The sequence below is a fragment of the Solenopsis invicta genome, chromosome 8 (assembly GCF_016802725.1).
Source record: "Solenopsis invicta isolate M01_SB chromosome 8, UNIL_Sinv_3.0, whole genome shotgun sequence".
Classification (NCBI taxonomy): Eukaryota; Metazoa; Arthropoda; class Insecta; order Hymenoptera; family Formicidae; genus Solenopsis; species Solenopsis invicta.
In genome coordinates this window covers 14,211,520-14,234,263 of record NC_052671.1, presented here as the reverse complement: position 1 = coordinate 14,234,263, position 22,744 = coordinate 14,211,520, and the positions used below count along the sequence as shown (strand labels likewise).

The following is a 22,744-nucleotide window of genomic DNA, read 5'->3' as shown; positions in this document are numbered from 1 at the left end:
ATTTGATAAGTATTAATTGTTTCGAAATTTATTTTCATTTTTGAGTAAAAAATTTCAGAAATGTATAAAGAAGTACTTTGATCGTATATTATATAAACAATAGCTGTGTTTAGCACAAAAAATAGTTTTAAAATGTAATTTTCAAGATTTTGATTTTTAATAAAAATACCTAAGCATTGAAACATAAATTTATAATAAAGTAATTTGCATACATTCTGATGTAAAAAAATGTAATATTTAATTGCAAGAAAATCTATATTTGATTATTAAAATTTAAATACTAGGACCAGAAATGTAGTTTTCATTTATGTCCATATATGTTTTGAATATTATTATAAGACTTATATTTTATAAATAAGTCAATTCTTTAATGATATTTATGACAAATAAATGTTATATATAATTAAAAATAAGCACACAACTTTTTTTTTATTTAAAAAAAGTTTTCAATGATTTAAATTGTATTAAAAAAAAACATGTTTGAAATATATAATTTAAATATGTTTTAAATATATAATAAAATAAATAAATATATAATATACAAAATTTTTCAACAATTATGTCAACTTTACATTTCATATCACATTTTACGTTTTAAACATGTTTCATAGCGTTCGAAGCATAATTTACACATTTGTTCTAAACATAAATGTCTTAAGCATAACAACTCTGAGTATAAACTTTACGTCTACATATATCGTGTTTACGTACATTGGGCTGCGTATATTACGTCGCGGAATTTATGCCAATCTGATACGAGCATAAGAGAAAATACGATCGCGTTAATTTTTTCGAAGTGCTTTGAGGTTCGCCGATACATGTTCATATTGGAAACTACCAATACCAATCGGAATTCACGTCGAGAAGCGAGACGCCACACTGAGCACCGAAGTTTATGAAATATTTTTCCAACATGGAAAACCGGACTTACCTACGAATGACCAGCCGTCCAGTTTGTGCAGGGTGAATGCTCCGGCAACGATGTAGCACAACATCGCGCCGAGGCAGATACTGATCGGCGCGAGTATGGTAACATTCGGCCTGTCGCCCGAGCCGAGACTCGAAACTTCGTCTTTCGGGCTGGCCTTAATTTCCACGGTGCTGGTGAACGTCGATGCGTTCGCGCGAACGTAAAAGGGCTCCTGCAGCTGTAGCTGTTGCTGCTGCTGCTGCGCCAGCTCCTCCTGCTGTCGCTTTTTTCTCATCCGCCGCTCTTTTTCCTGCGTATGAGGGAAAAAAGAAATCCGAGAATGGAAAATCCGTTCATATATGAGCGTCAACGCGTGTAAATGACCATACTGTACGTGTGCCAATTACATTCGCGTTGTATCGCAACACTTTCGAGTTGAACACCGGCATGGTTTACACTCTTGTGTTTCGAGTATGCCGGGGAGTTTCGAAGGCTGATCCAATTTTATTTGAATGGCGCTCTAACAATAACCAATCAATACTACGGTAGCGATTAATCCTTATCGATCGCGCAGGACACGCGTATCCTGTCGACGCGTATGTCGATATGCCGATGCAACACGCGTATGCATTTCCGATCACGTATACCCGGTTTGTTCAATCGGGAGGAGAGAAAGACCGTAGTATCACCGGCAGTCGGCGATTAAATTTTTTTTTCATCCGCTAACGACGCAAATTCTCGACGAAGCAATTCGCCACGTAGCGCTAACCTGCATCCGCCTCTCGTCGTAGCAACAGTAGCCGCAATTCGAGCAGAGGCAGCAGCAAAGAGCACGTGTGAAGACGCCTCTGGCGCATCTCGACAGGAGGCCCCCCGCACTTGACAGGTAGACCAAGGTCAACGGTATCCCGAGACTGGCGTAACCCATCGTCGCAACTTTGCCCCAAGTGGATTTCGGCGCGATACTTCCGCAACCTGAAATAGGAGAGAAACTCGAGTTTATCAAGAGATTCGAGAAATCAATAGATAAACTCACGATCAGTAAACGAGAAACATTTAAGTAACATTTCGAAATGTTGTTGATTTCATATATATTTTTTCAAAGTTTTGAAATAACATTGTACATATATACATTTCAAAAAAATTATATTCGCTATACGATTTCTTCGAAACATTGTTGCAATGTTTTCAATACGTTATTCCCACGCCATGGTCAAAGTTTATTCATATTGATATTGTATAAAACTCCCTAAAACTCTTTAAATTGGAAACAGTAAAATTTTATTGATTTCAGTGCTATATTATAACTATATCGGTGACATATGCACTCTCGTTCAATAATAATACATTGATCCTATCAGTGAGAGTATCCCCTTTTCAATCGGAATTACTGAAAAATAGTGAATAGTTACTAATGAAATGATCATAGTTATAAGTATGGCAAGTCAGTGAATAATATACTGATTCTAATTTAGAAAGAACGTTAATCCTTTCAAGTTATTTTATTTAAAATGATAATTTTAGTAAATAAAAAGTTTATTTTTGTGTGATAAATCTCAAAATCCCACAGAGCCCGATGTTGCGATCTTTACATTCAAATCTAAAGCTTTATAGTTCGTTGTTTCTTTTCACACCTTTAATACAAACAATATATTTTTTTACCTTATGGGTTTCCATCTTTTTCAACATAAAAAGGAAAGTGTTTAGCTGTCAGACATAGAAGATTAGATAATCAAAATCTAGATAATCAATTACAGATTTACATACGCTTTGAACCATGTTTTCCATTAATAATAATAATAATTAATAATAATAATAATAATAATAATTAGGGAAAAGGGCTAGGGCGTTCAATCGCCAGTTTGTCACTGCGACCTAAAAGGTCTATTGTGACCATGCCCTTTCTCAGGTTTGGGCCAGGTCGAGATTCTTGAAGAACCTAACGACTTGCCGGGATTCTAGCTCTCTAATTCAATCAGAAATGATAAGCGCCTCACCTAAGAATTTTGCTCTGCGGACAGCTGCATAAGGTATGCTTAGCCGTTTCAGCTGTTTCTATACAGAAGCGGCAGCCATCCTCCTCAGCCTTGCCAATTATGCTAAGGTGGCATCTGAGTAGACAGTGAGAAGGCCTACTAGGTCCCTTTTGTCCAGGGACAGTGTATCCCGTGTTCTATGCGGTGCGTATGATGAACATTTTTTTTCCAATGATACTTTCAATTAGTTGTAGTTTGAAATTAGAAAACGATAGATTTAAAATAGTAAATGTTATTTTGAATAGAATATAACATTGGAAGCAGTAAAATAAAATATGTGAAAGAATATTTTTTGTATCGCTTTACAGATTTTCGTAGAAATTGGCGATGACCTACATCAAAATGTAGAATCTAAAATCCTGATTAAAATAATGCTTTATTCATTTAAAAATATTAATCCGCTTTCAAAATATTTCAATTATTATATATGTTTCATTCGGTATATAGAATAATATGCCCGTCCTGAACTGTTTAAATACATTTTGAAAAATATCGTGGTAATAACATAATAATAATGATTTGATGCTTATTGGGAATTTACATGAAATATATTGAGATGCAGTTGCATCTGCAGAGGTTTTACTTTCGATAAAGAGACAGTTGTTCTATTGCACGATGGTAATATTACGATGGAGAAAGAATAGAGCCGCGGTAGTTAATTTTGCGCAATATTAGCTTTCCGGATACTTAAAGGATAATATTCTCGGTGGTTTACTCACGCTAATTAACCACTACGGCAATAAGAACTTTGTGTAATGTGGGATCACGAGCAAATTGATTTGTGTAAATGTATGCATTCGCGCGTTTATGCGCATACATAATGCGTGTATGTACGCGATTATAATAAGCGCCTGAAGTAAGTTGGTACACAATAGGTATGACTGAAGTACAAAATATGAAAATACTGTCTTTCCAGGTATTTGAGCCGAACAGGATTCAGCAATAAATAAGACCTACTTTTGAATTTATTATTTAAAAATGCGCTTTAAGTCTAAAGTAATCCATGTAGAAATGTTGCTAAGATTTTAATAAGGGCCGGATTAGTTGGCCTGAATCCAGGTCTTTTATGGAAAGAACAGAAAATTAAAAAAATCAAATTTACATTGCTTTTTACTTTAAATAATCAAATATAGACTTCATTATAAAATAAGATTTAAATAAAAACTCCTTATTATCCTACAAAGTATTCTTATAAAAATGTAATACTGACAGTAATAGATTGACCTATAATTTAAGTAATATATTACTTATATTTTAAGTAATTTAAAATTACTATTGTTAGTTCTTTTAATACTTAAAATAAGTAATATATTACTTAATTACTGACTAATTTTATACTGTCAGAATTACATTTCTGCAAGGGTAGATATAATAAGGATTTACTGAATATTTATTATTCTTACATGTGGGATAATTCATAAATCCCTTTTTTTATAAGTTAACTCTAATAAATAAGAATTTATAAAATTAAAACTTCCTTATTAAATCCTGATAAGGATCTCATTTGATAAAAATAAGGAAACTTTTGGTACTCCTAATAAGTAACAATCGGGACCTTACTAGATTAGGACTAAAATAGGAATATCATACATTATCCATAATAACGATCGAGACCTTATGTTACATAAGACTATTCTTAACCCTAGCTCCCCACACATGGGTCTGATGGACTCTGTGAGTGCTCATTTTTTGAGATTTTGTGGAATATTTTTTTTTTATTGTAATTACTTGAGAATAAAATATTTTTGATCCGAGTCTTGTTTATCGTCTTTATCAGACTCTTAAGTATCAATTTCATATATTACAAGCTAAAAAATATACTTTCTGTTCAGAAATATAGCATGTTGAAATTATAAGGTCCCATAAACCCATGGGTGGGAAGGAAGGTAACAAAACATACAAGGTGTGTTCAAAAAGTATCGCGAATTTTGTGTTTTTTCAAAAATTATTTATTTATTCATGAATATCTATTTTGTCCCCTTCAAAGTAATCCCCATGAGATATTATACACTTGTGCCAACGGTTTTTCCAATCTTCGAAGCACTTCAAAAAATCATTTTTTTTTATCTTGTTCAGCTCCTCCTTCGATGCCGTCTTTATCTCGTCAAGCGTAGCGTAACGTCGTCCTTTCATGGGCCTCTTCAGTTTAGGGAACAAGAAAAAGTCACAGGGGGCCAGATCTGGGGAATACGGTGGCTGCGGCATAATTAGTGTGTTGTTTTTGGCCAAAAAGTCGCGCACAAGCAACGATGTGTGAGCAGGGGCGTTTGGTACGAATTTCGCGGCGACCCGTCTCATGCCTAAATCATTGATAAAAATCGAATGGCACGAGCCAATCGATATGTTTAGGTCCTCAGCAACTTCTCTAACGGTGATTCGACGATTGGCCAATACCATTTTCTCCACTTCATTAATTTTTTCGTCTGTTGTTGAAGTGCTCGGGCGTCCGGCACGCTCTTCGTCGTTCACATCTTCTCGGCCTTCTGAGAACATTTTGTACCACCGATAAACATTGCTTCGGTCCAAGGTAGCTTCTCCGTATGCCACAGTCAACATTCGGAATGCATCCGCGCACTTAATTTCGTTTTTCACACAAAATTTGATACAGGTTCTTTGATCCATGTTTTTTGAATAGGTAAAAATCGAAGACGATCCAAAACACGTGCAAGCAAAGCAACTGTCAACAATTAAGTGAACATTCAAAATGGCCGAGCTTGTCGGCATAAGTGAGAGACATGAGTACCAACATAACGCCACAAAAAGATCGAAATTCGAATATACGTAACCCGCGAAAATTCAAAATTCGCGATACTTTTTGAACACACCTCGTATATAGGGGAGCTAGATTTAATAAATTTCTACACAGGACATGCTTAAAAGATATGTCATAGAAAGTAGATAAAAAAGAACTGGGGAATTTTAAAACCGTTTATTTATTGCAACAAACTTGTGGCGAAAAGGTCATATAAACTATTTTTATAAAAATTCGCAGCAATGTTTATTATGTATACGTTATTTTATGGTTTATATATTTTATGTTACAATTATTATTCAACTTCTTGACTGTTGAAAGTAACAAACATATATATTAATTTTTCGGAATAAATATACTTTTAGAAACAACGTATTCAACAAGGCTCATTCATGTGGCCATTATTATGATCATTGTTATTTATTTGTTATGTCTGAGGCATTAGAGGATAATAACTTTTAATATTGATAACTTTTGACAAGCTAAAATTACACTTATAGTAAGTAGCTAGAAATTTCTAAAGATTGAAAGATTAAAGATAAAATTGAAGATAATTGTGACATATAACAGTAGAGTAAATTCTAAGGGTTTTTATTTTTGTGACTGTAATGATTATTTTCAAAATTTATTATAAAAGATAAGGTTGAATTCCTTCGTTATTTTCAATTTATTTTTGATTCGGGTCTTATTATATTAACATGAGTATGTAACACAGTCCAAAGTCAGAGTTTCAAACCAAATCATTTTTGTTTATTTACAAATGTTTTATCTGGGAGACGTATTTTATTTTTGTGAGTGATTGAAATAAAGATTTGATTCGTTTTTTAATATTTCTATAAATAATATAATTAAAAAAAAAAAAGTTGGATGTGCCTTATTCGGCTGAGGTACGTTAGTCGTAAAATCAGTTTTGCTACTCAATTTAATCTTGAAAAAGTCAAATTTATTACCGTTTATCCCAACTATTTTGCCAGGATAATTCCGACACAAATTTTCTTATTATAATTCATATTCCGCGAGGAATCAAAATTGATTAAGTTTCAGAATCAATATCTAGGTCAACGGAAATCCTCTCGCACGAGAAGTTGAAACATAAAGCGTTCGTAAAAATTCGTAGAATTTCTTCGGTATCGTAAAAGCTTAAGTTTCGGCAAACGTCGATCAATCGTAATCTCCAAAAGCGGTTCTCGCAATCGAGCAGCGGAATTTATAGTGCAGCAGCAGCAGCAGCAGCGTCCAATCGGGTTGCTATCCAGAGGATGAATAAAAATATCTATGGTAAAAAAACCTAACTAGAGTTTTCCTTCAATTTCGCAAAACAATCAAAAACGTTATTTGATCAAGATACGGAGCTTTAATAAATTTTGACCCGTATCGCTGCGATGCAGAAAGGGGAGTCGGATTGCATTAAAAGACTATTTTTCCTGTTGCTGATTTATAACGTAAAATTTATCTGGTGACAGCTAATCGTTATCTCGACAAGTTTGTAGGAATAAACAGCGATATTTGTACAATGTACTGCCAGAGAGAAATGCCAATACTGTTGACATCTACAATAGTATTACCTCAGTTATTCTGTCATATAACTTTTTACGATATTAATGATTGAAATTTTTTTACGAATTTTTTTAGAAATTATTAAAACGAATGATGCACTTTCTGTCATGAAAAATACTCTGACGTTTATGAAAGTATATATCACAAATTAATATATTAAAAAACACGGTCTCATGCAAAATGAATGCAAGCAGGCGACTATGCGAGTCGAGTTTAACGGATCTCAATAACCTCTGAACAGACCAAGTTCTGGGTAGGTTTAATCAATAGCTTGAGTTTGAATTATATTTAGTATATAATAAAAATATTTTTACAATAAGCTATTATGATCGGAAAGTATATCACACTGAGTTGAAAAAATGGCTAAACAGTCAAAAGCCAAGTCCTGATTTTACACTGAGAGAAAAATTATTAAATTTTAATATGTATTTGTTTGAATAGTTGCAAAGAAATATTTATTAAACGTAAGTCAATATTTATTAGTACAAGAATTAATTTACCTATTTTTCATTTAGTAAATATTAATTTTTTTATGTGTAGCGTAAGTAAATATTTCATTGCAACTATTCAAACAAAAGTTTATTAAAATTTAGTAATTTTTTGTGTAGTACGTACCTCTCAGCTGCGTTTTAAAGTTCTGCGGCGCGCAGTTTGAGGAAACTTGTAACGAATTATTACTTTCTATATTATATATATATATATATATATATATATATATATATATATATATATATATATATACATATATATTTACCTTATAAGAAATTATTGACTATTAAAATCCGCTTTCAATCGGTTAGACATTTTTTGAATTTAAAAGTGTTTTAATTTTTTTTCTACGTACTCTGTGAGTGGAGATATTACGATGCAAAGGTAAAAATTGTAAATTTTTATTTAAGGAACATCGTCTTCGTCCGTGTATGTACAGTTCATATTTTTGACACATCGACGCTCACGTATTCGATTGGCGGCCAACGTCATGGATTTTGCGGCGAGGTTGACAGTTGGTGACAGTTCGTTTCAAGTGAGGCTATGTGATGATAAAATATTGTACCAAATCAATATAGCCATAAATTGATATTAATTATACGAAAAGTTACAAATGCTTGATTGTTTAGATTTTAGAAACTTCAAGGTACTAAACATATATAAATAAGCACGTACATGTATATAAAATATAAAATATAATGTACAAATGCTATAAATAATACGAAAGTTACATTTTATTATACTAAACATGAAAATGTGTTTGTTTTTTATTTAATTATCAATATTTTTCTCAACGCATTAAGAATCTTTTTGATATCACTTTCTCGTGGTTTAAGTTAAATAATTTACTGAAAAATAGATTCCCATGGTTCCGTGTGAGAACAACGGAATCGTAAGAGACAGATAGCTAGTCAAAACTTACACATTCTATACAGGTATATGAATTTTTAAATTCATAATCTTTAACGAAAGTTACAGAGGACTTCTTTAGATCTAGGTGACGTATTTTAGGAGTTGATATTCCCACCTTCTCCCACTACTACTATCGACTCAACATTACATATATAGAAGTTGTTACATACTATATACATATATATATATATATATATAAAATGTGTATAATATGTGTATAATATGTGTATACGTGGTTATAATTAAATACGTTGTTGATTGGAATACGTTTGATGTGTTTCTGGCTTTTCAATATTTATTTGCATAAAAAACAAACAATTGAGAACTTTTAATAATCAAAAAATTACAGAAAAGCGGACAAATGAGAATTAAGCGCAACACAAAAAAAAGTGATTTTTTTACATTTTTTGTAATTTAACCGTTGTGACGCTAACTTAAGTTTAAATCTGTAATTTCAATTTATTTGCGCATTATATATGTAATCTTTGATAATTGTTTCAATTATCCGCACTCTGTTCACGATTCCTGCGTGTCACGGCCATTGAAGAAAGATAAACCATTGCGCATAATTGGCATAAGTACGTGAATTTCGATCAATTTCTGAATTGAGCTAATTTGTGGTGCAAACTGTTGGTCATTTTGAATTTTTCAATATGCAATATATTCTCTTTCTAACTGATGCAATTTAAAGATTTCATTTATTTTTTTTTTTTGGAAAATACATATTAATTAAGTTGAGCTGAATTACACTTTTGTGATTTTTTTTTCTTTTTCAGAAAGATTTAATATACTGCATGCTATGGTGAAAAGTTTTCTCAGGATTTTTATACGAATTGGCATATTTTTCAGAAATACAGAGAAAATATTTTTTATTCTTTATTCAGAAATTTTCATATATGTAAATTATGAACTGTTTTACATTTGTATAAAAAAATTTTATAATTTTTTAGAAATTTGTCTCAAAATTTTTTTATATAATTTTTCAGATTTTTTATGTAAATTTCAGAATTTTTCAGAATTTCTGTATAATGTTAGAACTTTTCAAACAATTTCTCGGATGTTTTATATGAATCTTAGAATATTTCAGAATTCACATATACATATATAAAAATTTCTGAGAAAAAAATGTATATTTTCTCAGTATTTATGAAGTGCTCCGCTTCGTGTAAAGATTTTAATTCTAAGATAAAAATATTTATTCGTATACAGCATTTTAGCAAAATGCAATATTGCTGAGAGATGTTGTACCAGTTAAGATTTACAAGACTACGTATATTTTTCAAAGTACTTTTCTTATAAAACATTTTGTTATTATATATGAATAAAAAATCTTACCTGTGTATATATGATATGCGCACACGTCGCCGAAAGCTTTTGATAAAATATTAACTCTCATATGTTCTAAGTTGTTTACATCAATTAATTTCATTACCATGACGCAAAAGTTTCGCGAGAGAGCAGAGCAGCAGCGGTAGCAGCTTTAAAGCTCTACATTTTATGTACAATCCTGATTATACACGATCCCCATTTTTCCAAACAGAATAATACGTTAAGTATTGTGGGGCTATTTTATCGCCGACAAACAGCGTCATTAATCTCCGCAGGATAAATAGAAGCTCATTCTTCCGCGGAAATGCGAGAAAAACGATGCCTTTCCAAAAACGCGCGAGCTTTTAGCTCACGCGCGGAGCCGGCCGTATTTGCGCATCGTTCAATCCCAATTCCGACAGGTCGACCTTACGGACGAGCGATGGAAGCAACATAGAAGCGCAATATGCAGTTGCGCGCGCGAATTTCGCGAGTCAATCCAAAAAAAATTACGTGCGCGCCGGGAATAAAGGGGTGACGCGGGGGCGAGATAGAAAAGAGAGTGAAAGAGAGGCCGCGTTGCACAGCGCGGAGCGCGAAGGTCCTGGAGGGACCTGAAAAAGCGCTCGGCCGAGATGCGGCGCGAATCGATTGCTCGACGCCGCTTAAGATAATGGATCGCCTATCGGAATTGCCCCCGGTACGTATATGATGGCGGCAGCATCGGCTGCATCGCCGATGGAATTGCAGCCGCGGAAGCTCCGCGGAACTATCGCGAGGGCTTATTCGTCACTGTCCTGCCACCTTATCGTTCACGACGGCACGACCCTTTCGGTCGCCCGTTATCTGTTGTCATTTGTTAGGGGACACAGTAGATTGTCAGCTTCGGTTTTATTGGCCGGCTGAGTAAAAATATACCGCGCTCAATCAGGGAAGAGCGCTTCGTCGCGAGTATGGGTTACATGTTGAGAGTATCTCGTTTCAAGCTGTATGTCTATGTCTACGGAAAAGACATGAAATGGCTTGGAACGTATAAATGTAAGGTTGTAGGACGTTGAACGTTAAACATTGCATTTATATGAGCGTCTGTTTGCATTATATCGTAGTAGAAATTGGACCTCATGTCCGTCTCAGTCGTGAGATAGAAAAGTTTCGTATAATTCATGTCTAGATAGAAAAGTGCCTTATACTATATAACTAGTAACGTAACGCACGTTTCTCCTCTAGTAACTACTTTGGATTACCTTTTAATTATTTATTATTTATGTGGTAGGTAGAAATTATGTTCTGATATCGTTGTTTTAGTAATAAAAATCTATAGTTCACATTATATATATTATTGATTTTTTGTCACTAAACGGATTTTTTTATAAAAGAAACCTCAATTATTTACTAATTATAAAAAGTAACGTGGTACCTTTACCATTTAGAAAATAGTGATTCGTTACTTTATTGTAATGTTAAAGAAGAGAATGAGATATTAAATTTTAGAATTACGTTATTTAATAATCAATATTAAATGTAATAATCAAATTAGTTAATTAAATTAATTAAGTTAAAATTACAATGCTAAATTAGTCTCTCTCTCTCTCTCTCTCTTTCTCTTTATGCAACAAGCTATTTTCTAAACTTATCTATTAACTCATTCAAATTTTTATATTAACATTTTTATTTTTAATATACTTATCTTTATAGAAATTTAAATTGCAATTCATAAACACAAATTTTGTCAAAAATTTTCATTGTTTTTACAATCGCATCAATATCGTTACTACGAATGGATTTCAATATTCATATTGCTAGTGGAGAATATTTATAATTCACATTACATATATACGTATTATAAATTCTCAATACTATCAGCAATAACTGTCAAAATAAAATATAAAATATATGTAAAAATAAGTACAAAATATTTTTCAATATTCAAAATACATTATGAAATATGAAAATAAATAAATGTATAGTTGCACATAATGCATTTTGATCTGGCACGTTGATAACCATATGTATTTGCGCAAAAAAATGCGCGAATTTACTGAATCATATAAAACAAAAATAACGAAAAAAGCAACGACTTTTGTTACCGTTACTGTAAAAATATAACAGTGTTACCGTTACCGTTACAGATGAAAGAAAAGTAACGATCGTTACTGGAAGTACGTAAAGATAACGGTAACGATGGGCTACGAATAACGCGTTACTTCCTAATTCCTGTGACGGTGATTATTAGTTTGGACATACTAGCTAATCAATCACTGCGATAATAAGAATTTTATGTGACGTGTCACATAAATAAATCGATTTGTGCGAATATATACGTGCGTGTATGTGTGTATATAAATGTTTGAGATAAGTTTGCTTAGAGGATGTTGTGGAAAATGGTTCTCTCTAGCATTGAGATCATTTTTATTAATAGAAAAATTTTAGTTTTACTCTCGCACGGAATTTATAGCACGGGGACAGCGTCGCTTCGGAAAGATATTGAACACAATCCGTAAAATAACGAAAGAAACTAATGAGAATTTGATGCGCCGGTGACAATTCCGCGAAGCGCGAATATTTTGATGAGCGAATTTTTCGAACAAGCCGATCCAGTATTTGTAATTTTCCAGTATTTCATATTTATTCTGTGTATATTTCTCGCATGAGATATTTATATTGTCTCTCTTACGCAATAGTACGGTGATTAATTTTTAATCCGTTGAAAGACCGAACTGGATAAATACATTTTTTTTAAATGTACAACTCCTCGTCAAAGACAACGCGTGGTTCGCTGTTACAAACATGCAGCTTCTAATCACGAGTTATTTAATAAATAAATACCATCTGCCATGTGTGTCACAGTTCCAATTTTGGGAAAGTCTATTTTCTTCCACAATCAACTCGAATGACAATCCGAGGATTAAATTCTGCAATAGAACTTCAGTGGTAGAACAAATCTCTTTGTAACATAAAAGTAATACGGCATCTGGTCGTTTAAAGATGGTATCAAGAATAATAAATCAAACAAGCGTATCTCATCTCGCTCGATGCAACAGCTCAAGCCAGCCAAGTAGAAGGAACCAGTGGGAGTGGAACACCGACGTACGGAACAGTAAAATTTAATTATCAGTTAGCAATAACATGCGCTTGCTGAGTTACTCATTCTCCACTGGCGGTCGCGTACACGCACCTACATAATTCTAACCATGGCAATTCGATTGTTGTTCCATATAAAGACACCGCCCTCGTTAAATCTTACTTCAGTCTTTGTGGCATGCTGCGAGACGCAGCGATTTTAAAATCCAATATTGTGTAATGTGAAGCATTTTACACTAACATCAATCGGAAATTTTATATAATTATATTTGGCCCGATTCGGCCATAACTTTCGGCAAGATGCTAGTGAATAATGCAATAATTATTATATTTGTTGTTATAACCGGAATAGCACTCGTGCAATGCGGTACTTCAATTGCCACTGTAAGTTTATTATACCAATGCAAACTATTAACATTCCAACAATAATATTGTGATATAGCAATACAAACAATTGTACAAGCGCATCATTAATTAGATACATGTATTATAATTCCGATTAGCCATCGTATAAACGGCTAAAGCAAAGCAAATTGTTGAATTTTGTTAAATTAAAAAAAAATAAGTTATGTATTTTATTTTATTATATAATAACTATTAATAATAATTATTACATAATAAAGAAATAATTATTAATAATAATTTGATTTCTTTCACTTTCAGGGCAAACTTCGTCCAAAATTAAAAAAAGAAGTAAGTGAGAATATAAGTCTCTTTCAAAATAATAATAAAGTTATATATATGAATTTTGTCTGTTATATAATTATTTATTTTTATTATATAATTTATCGCAACAATAAAAGATATTTCTGATTAAAGGGAAGTAGGCATAAATCAAATAATGATGACATCCTTGCACGCAGTCTTTCGGATTTCGGCGTCGTACGAAGATCTTTGAATCCTATGACGTATCAACAATATAGCAGTTTTCAATATCTGGAAGAAGAGGAAACTGTTTCTACCGGCGAAAATAAAAAGAACGTAGTAATAGAGAAATTAAAATTGTCAGTGACATTCCGTGATAACATACTTTATGTCTTCTCGTACTTGCTCCACGGTAGTGAAAACGATTTGATGGAGGACCAGTATACAGCCTTGCAGACGCTTTACGTCTTCCTCAAGAAGAAGATGGTTTATATGTACAACTTATTGTCTATTTTACCCAAATTAGACACCCCGGATAAGAATCAACAAACAAGCGTCATATTGTCGTCGTTGATACCAAATTTACCAGCTTATACTCAATGCACGGCCAAATACTTGCTCAATGAGATAGACTTGAAAAGAGTCGATTTCAATGCGTTACTGAAACCAACGGAATTTGAGACATTTAATTATCTTGCCAATATTGATATAAACACGATTTCAATCACTAAAATTAAAAACGAAGAGATGATGGGATACGATAGAAACTCGAACATCACTCAAACAGCTGTTGGTCCGGTGTTCGTAAAGATTCTTTACAATCTACAAGTAAAGAAGCTATCTCTGTCGCAAGAACAATTCGGTTTGATAGTGATAAACTTACCGAATCCTAGCGAAGATCCCGTATTGGAAGAAAATGTCAGATTTATTTATGATTTAACCAAAAATAGTGTCATTGAACGTAACAGTTGGAATTCGATCGTGAGGGAGGCTCCTGTTGAGAAGGACGCTTATACACTTGTCTTCTTCATCCTAACCAAAATTCTCAATTCAAACTTAGAAGTGACCATAAAGGATGCCACGGCTTACGTGTACCATCACTTGAAAATTGTAACGGTTCCGACTCATATTAATTCAAACTTCAAATATATGCAACATCTGATTGAGAAAGACCTTGATATAGGAATGCTGCTGTCAGCCGTTACTCCTCAGGAGTTTGATCAAGATGCAGTGCGCATGAAAGACCAACTACTAACGTACTTCATGCGCAATTACAGAAACGAGGACATAAACAAAATCCTCAAAGGATTCAATAAATTTGCCTATAACGATCCTTTGGATCTTCTCTTGGCGTTCCTAACGAGACTTACGAATCGCGTATCAAGTAATCCAAATACTAATTCAGTACTGCACAATTCGGCTACAGTTCTGCTTTCAGCTGTAATTATGGAAAGGTATTCTAGATTCTTCATGCCATTTGTGTCACCAGAAATCGACGTATTGATACTTTTGGACTCTTTGAAAATTCCTAACATAGAACCAGCCCTTCAGTCGACAATAGATTCCATAAAACTTGAATTAATCGCACAGCCACAAATATCCGTGCTTCTGAGCACTTTGATACCGACGGAGAAAGAAAAGTGTACGATACCTAAACAATGTTTGGTGAATACATTCCAGCAGATACAAAAAATACAAAATAATATACCTATGACGTTAACAACAAAAATTCAAAACGTAGTATATATGCTAAAACAAACACAAACAACACAACAACAGAAAACGCAATATACCATAAAACCAGTGGATGTAAATGTCTATGTAGACCGAGAAAACCAAGTAGGTATGGCAGTCGGAACAGATAATACATATATAGGCAATGTGCCAAGTAACTTCAATAAAGTTTCGTATGGATATGTATGGAACATAGATAAATATGTTGGTAAAGCCGGTCTCGCTGTACAAGGTGTATCAAAAGGTAGAACTTCGGAGATTTGGGAAACAAGAATTCCTACATACGTCGACTCTAGAGAAACAAAGGTTGTATCACCAACTACGATAAAACAAGCACCAGTTACCGAGACGTTAGTCACCAAGAGAAAACTCACCAAGGAAACAACAAAAGGCATCGAACCGAAGGTCACCCAAACACCAGTTACCGAATATGTACCTATTCGAGGATCAACATCAGTTCGGCCTATAACTTTGAAACCTTTGTTAACAACATCAGTACCTAATGTTCCTATTCTGATTAATACTTATAAACCGACACAAAAACCACAAACATGGCAGCCACATTATACAACAGAGAGCACTGTTGAAGAACATACAACTGAAATAAACTATTCTTCAGAACATACTACAGAATATACTGAAGAATATACTCCAGAACATACTACAGAACATATTGCAGAATATACTCCAGAACATACTAAAGAACACACTACAGAATATACTCCAGAATATATTTCAGAATATACTCCAGAACATACTCCAGAACGTACTTCAGAACATACTCCAGAGTATACTCCAGAACATACTGTAGACTATACTTTAGAACATACTACAGAACATACTTCAGAACATACTCCACAATTAATAATTTATGAAGTATCACGTCGCCCCAGTACAAGCGAGGAAATTGAGGAGGTATCCTTTGTGGAAGAAATGGTTAAAATTACAACGAAAAAACCTATTGAAATGACAACACATAAACCAAAACTTTTACAGAAGGTTGAAGAGAAAATGAATAACGAAAGCGTGTCAAATGCGGTAGTATTACCTCCGAGTATAAAAACTGATCGACCTCTTAGAGTGCTACTATCCAAGACTGGCGTCCTAGTTGTTACGACGGGTAATAATTACAACGCAACAGAGCCTGAGATTGTTTTACCAGAGGTTAAGAAACTTTTGAAACCACCGGACATAAATGAACTTATGCGAGAAACGAAGTCAACAATAGTAAAACAAGTATTGCAACCATTGTCTGCTATATTTGGCAAAAATGTTAAGAAAATCTTGAAGAATGTGGATGTAAAACGTATCCCCACGAACATTGCATTATTGTCAACAATACTTAAGAAAGCCATAACTTATCCCGAAGTAATAAAGAATACAGAATTGACAACCACAATTTATAAATACATTTCTACTATAGAATATGTTAGCCCAACAATTTTGTTACCTATCATAGTTTCGTCGAAGAAGCTTGTAACCAACGTCGTATATTCTACGTTTAGTCCAAATAACTTCACTTACAGTATAATTGGCGAAAATCCACCCAGTAAACAGTTGACAGTCGAAAGTGTCACTATACCTCTTGTCAATCCTAAATTATTGTTACAGTCTGTAAAACCATCTAATCCTTACATTGATTTACTACCTACTTTGGAAAAAGGAAACCCGTTTGCGGCCGTAGTACAATCTCTTAAAATGATTTTCAAATCCTCAAAAATTATGGAAATACTTGGACCCGATTTTCAACCGTTGTTGTACCCAAATAAGGGTGCGCTTCTGATAACGCTCTTGTACAAACTAAAGGAGAGTAAAATGATTCAATCAAATCCGAAGCTGAAATACTCGGTTGAAATTTATATACAAGCTATCGAGATACCATCGATGACCATTCAAGTATCTGAAGATAGACTCGTGAAAATGATGTCTGAAACTACGGGTCAGTGGCAGCCTGAACTGACGAGTTTGATGTATGCTCTTCCAATTATTCAGAACGATGCCGAAATCATTATGCAAAAGACGCTGAATCAATTCCTCGACGATCTAACTCTTTTGGATCGATTGAACATACCAATGCCTCCATCAACTATGACTCGCGGAGAACTTTTGCAGAAAATTATTGCCAGTTCAGTGTACGGTAACATAAATCTTGAGGACAGCCTTATGGTGGCGCTTAGATATTATGAACACAAGGTACAATTCACTGGTGATGGTGCTTTGCCCATCATATGGATGTGGGTCGAAACGTACGTAGTTAAGACGGAAGTAAACTTAGGCACCATGATCCAAGAGACGGTGGATTTTGATGAGTTGACGTACAAAGAGAAACTAGCGTACAATGAATTAATCACATATTTGGCTCAAAATCCTAGTCTCTTACAAGACAATGACGACTTCAATTTCGAACAGTACAAGACGCAAGGGAAGTTTATTCAAGGTTTATTCAAGCACTTGCTAAAGAAGCCGGAGATTACTACTAAAATTAAAAAAGACATTGTGATCATACTTCCACGCGTGAAACAGGATGGAGCAGGCGCGATCTTGATGCCAACTTACTCTGAATTTTAAAAGATCGGTAGATTTATTAAATAAAATACAATTCACCAACAGAAATGCTCTAATTAGACACTATTGATCTGAATTTATAAGAAATAGAAAATGAGTATAAATACGTCCGAAAACGAGTGTGTTTTATAATAAAGAATTAACTAAGGTATTTTTTATTTGTGTGTTTGTAATGCTAAACAATTTGCCATGTGTTAAATATTGTCTCGTATAGAATTTTTAATATTGCATATTAAGATTACACACAAAATAAATTGTATAATTTAAGAAAAATAACATGTAAGTCTGTTAATAGCGCAATTTGTAAAGGAAAGAGGAAGACAGAAATAGAGAGACACGTGAAAACTTTATATATTTGTTAAATTATACAAGAAGTTTTAAATAATAATTTTGTATTAATCTTTAGTTAGATCCTTCTTTATTGGCAAAATTATGACAAGCAGTTCTCTGACAAGTTTGAGATCGATAGTGTTCTAGTAAGTGACAATCATTCATAAATTCTCGTTGCGAGACAACTAGAACACTCGATAATTTATGCACTTTAGGAAAACATTCAAAGTGCCCCAAATTGAACCTCTATTTTCCTTCCTAACCTAGCAACTGCAGATGCACTTAAGTGCATGTAGAAAACTATCAACAATACTAATTTATGGACACAAAGATTTATATTAAAATTATATCTTTGCGAGCACTATTTTATAATAACATATACCCAGAGAAAGATTTCTTCGAGTCAAAGAAAATTTGTTTAAATCAAAGAAATTTGTGCATTGCTATACGATTAAAGAAAAGTTCCTTTGACTTGAAGAGATTTTTTGATTGTTTCTTTTATTAGAATTGAAGAAATAGCTTGATTGTGCGGCACAAATCTTTTTTTAAATACAAGAAATATATTTTTAAAATCTGAACAATAAAATTATTTCTTACATTTCTGTCAGTCTTCTTTGAATTAAAAAATAATTCATTTAAATGAAATTAATAATTTGAACAAATAATTTATTTACTTTAAGAATAGTTAATAACATCATGTCTTGAAATCTAATAATTTTTATTTTTTTCAATTTTTATTTTTACTTTAACTTGAAAAAAGCAAGTTCAAAAAATAATTTAATTAATTTAATCATAACTTTTTCTGAGTGTAAAGAAAGAAAGAGAGAAAGAGAGATCGAAAGAAGAGAAAAAAATTCAATTATTTCGTATTCTCTAAAAATATTAATAACAGATTATTAATTTATTTTGAATACATATGATGAATAGATCGAATAATGCTCGACAGAATTCAAGTCAGTAGCATTCGAAGAATTTAAATCAATACTGTATCTGCTACGATTATTTATGACGGACATTTTAATATAGCGCAGATACTTTGCAACAAGTTCGCAGCAGTCGTATGCGGCATTACTACCTTTTCATAATGCATTCTAAGTAGCCATAATACTTTAGCAAGTGAAATGAGTTGCGTAAGGGAAAGCGATGGGCGAAACTTCAAGTCCATTCGCGTTCGTTCGTTCGTTAATTGCTTCATTCGAGAACTTCGAATTACCGTCTTAAAGCACCCTATAATAATGTAGGTGTAAAGAGCATTGCGATATGCTAACTGCTAAAAGAAATCAAACTTTTCATTTATATGTAATTCCAATGGCTATACAACTGTCTTCAATTTTTAGTTCGCGGTATATTGGAGTGTTGCAAACTTTATTATTTTTACAGTGAAATAAAATCTCTGCGCACCGCATTATGCATTCAAAAATGAACGGAATAAAGGCGTGTACAATTAAAAAAAAAAAAAAAAAAAGTAAATAGACACGTGGGTCGATGTAACGAGGTGGCTTCGTTGCAATAAAAATGGAACAGACACGTGACACGCGAAGCGGAACGAAACGAGAAACGGAAGCGACGGTAGGGATTATTTATTTTGCACGGCGACCGCAATCCGCGGGGATATTTTCCGCGAGACGCCTGGCCAAACTGTCTGGAAAACGAGGAAAAATTACAGTGAAAAATAATAGAGTGCGATCTAGAGCTCCGGTCGAAGACTGTAAGCGGTATGTACCTGCTCCAAGAGACAGTGACGGGAGGCGATAGAAACGACAATTCAAAATGCCACGAACACGTAGCAAGAAGAAAATCACGCACATTTATAACCATTCGATGAATCATTTAATGTTTCAAATGCTTAACTCTTAAACTGTAAAGCTCGAAAAAAATCACACTACTGCGGTCTGCTTATATACAATCTCTTTGCTGCTAGACCGCTATCCAGGTTTCCGCTAATTTTACAAGTTCCTTGTAATAAAAAATATAAAATATATAATGTAATAAAAATATATAAAAAAAATATATAAAAAGGTAGATTTTCAATTATTTTGAATACTTATAATTAAGGAAGACAAAAAAAGATATTCTAATGATTGGCCAAAGAATCTCAAATACAAGGTATCTTTGAAGTTTGTAAAACTTTACCCGTTATATTTTGGAAATGGTTCACAATTATGAAAAACCGCAAAACATGTTTGATGATTTCAAGGGGCTAGTTTTTAAGGGTTACTCTTGCGAAATATTTCAAATCAACTCAAATATTTCAAATGGAATCCTCCATATCATTTGAAAGAGTATAAACAAATTATTTTTGAACGCTGATACATTACTTCGTTCGGCAGCAATTTAGGATCAAAATTTGAGAAAGGCCAATTTTCAAACAGTTACTTCACTTCGAAAAATTTTAAAAATCCTAAGAAAGTTGAACTGAAAAAATTTTCCTAATATTAAGATGTAATCATATCAATAAATAAGAGTTAAAATGTGTAAATGAGACGTAGATGAAGAAATACATGCAATACTTACTCAGAAAAAGTAACGTAAACCCCGGTCAGTGGAACCGTTATAATTTTTCACCTTCCCAGCAAGTGATAATGGGGTCACTGCGGTATTTGGTGGGAACAGATGGCATAGGAAGGTATTATAAGTTCAGAGCGTCTTTTGTGAATGTCAGGGAAGTTATTGGTAAGTAAAGTTCCAATAGCGGCCCGTAAGATCGGCATTACAGTTTAAGGGTTAATCATGTGTTTACGGAAATCTGAACTGCTTACGCTTCATATGTATAATATATACTGATCGCAAGTTATTACGGGAAACGCGAACGTTCCGCGTAACGAATGTCATTGAAACTTATCACTCTTCGTTACGTGGTACCTCGGTCACGTCAAAACTTTCGTCGGCGAGAACAACTTAAATTGAAGCGAATATCTCGGATATTGTTGTTCTTATCGCGCAAAAAGCACAGCAATCCCAAACTTGCGATTGAACCGGCTCGCCCGGCCTCGTCTACGTCAACGTCACGGATCCGTACGCCCCGGCCGTAAACATCCTAAAACGGAGAAATTTCCTGAGGCAATTCTGTTCGCGCCAACTTATCGCGTAACACCGTTTCACCTGTTTAATTTAGCGCCCGAAATAATTTACATACGGCAGAGGGTGGGAAGGGGATGGGCCACGCTCGCGCAATAACATCTCGAAGATGAGCCGTGTGCTGCGCCGGGCGGATGCATCGTACGTGCAGACATGTATCCCGAGGAGGGTTACACGCCCCCTCCACCCTCTGACAGTACGTCTCCGTGCCCGGCGACGATCCTGCCGGAGGGTTCGCAGGATCCGACATAACCCCCCGAGGTCGTAACGGTAAGTCTCTCGGCGTGAGGACCCGAAATTAATAACGCGACCCGGCGCAAATACGGCGCACATAATTAAAGCGATATTACGATCTAGAGCAGCCGCAGTATAGTCGACCGGCGTTGCCTACGTCGAAGATGTTATTTAGCCGCGCTCGCCGAATTTGGGTGTCGAAAGCACAGGTATTACATCCTGATTCGCAACTTGCCCCGCGGCTCATCAAGAACACGATTAGGCGGCGTGTATAAGACAACCGAATGCGGCGCTCGGACGTGATAACAATAAACCACTGGACATCTTACGCAAGAAAGGGAATTATGTTGAAAGGTTACAAGTGATTATTTAAAGATGTTTCGACTGTGCAATATCAGTTAAAAGCAAGGTTGGAAAGTAACTTTTATCATTGACATTACGCTTTTTGGTAATGATCATTATTTTTTTCTGTCTATAACAGTAACTCATTCAGCCCTTACTTCCATCGTTACTTTTGCTCCCTATTATTTTTGTGACTATTTTGCAGTGCGCACATATATTAATCGGCGTGCCAGAAGAATGATTACGTGCAATAAATGCAATTATAAATTTTATATATTTATATTTTAAATATTGAAAAATATTTTGTGTGTTTTATATTTTAAACTGCATTTCGATAACTATGGTCAACACCATAAAGTAAATGAAATTATTTTTGCATGATACAGAGAATTAAAAGAATTATTAAATAAACTTAAAGGAAAGCTTGTTAAATGGTTTGGAATTTTCAGATTTAATATTGACTTTTAAATAATATAACTTTAAAATCTAATCTTATTTTAGTATTGCAAAAAGGTAACGAATCATTACTTTCTAAACGGTAATGCGTTACTTTTAAAGATTACTAATCAATAATGATAATGAGTTATTTTTTACAAAAATTTTATAAAAAGGAACAGCGTTACATTTTATTAAAGTAACGTTTTCGATGCTGGTTAAAAATAATTGAAAACTGCAGATTTAATTTTTTTTTCCTAATTAATTACAAAAACTTTTGGCCGTAAATACCTAAATTTTGGCCTTAAAACTATAAGCTACAAAGAACAAAACAAA

General features: G+C 33.7%; 2 protein-coding genes across 7 annotated transcripts in view; one reads left to right on the top strand and one right to left on the bottom strand.

The window, feature by feature from the left end:
• LOC105198139 (TWiK family of potassium channels protein 9) overlaps positions 1-22,744 on the bottom strand; it is a 428,118-nt gene that overhangs the window by 8,167 nt on the left and 397,207 nt on the right. For all 6 annotated transcript variants that reach the window (XM_026135521.2, XM_039452969.1, XM_026135520.2 and 3 more), the window contains 2 exons: positions 1,680-1,885; positions 932-1,220 (listed from right to left, as the gene is read on the bottom strand). In XM_026135521.2, the coding sequence (XP_025991306.1) occupies positions 932-1,220; positions 1,680-1,885 (495 nt within the window). The remainder of the gene's footprint in view (positions 1-931; positions 1,221-1,679; positions 1,886-22,744) is intronic.
• Positions 13,346-18,371, top strand: LOC113003947. The gene is made up of 4 exons (XM_026135518.2): positions 13,346-13,423; positions 13,709-13,738; positions 13,865-16,056; positions 16,279-18,371. The coding sequence occupies exons 1-4, from the start codon at positions 13,346-13,348 to the stop codon at positions 17,990-17,992; spliced, it is 4,014 nt and encodes a 1,337-aa protein (XP_025991303.2). The 3' UTR covers positions 17,993-18,371.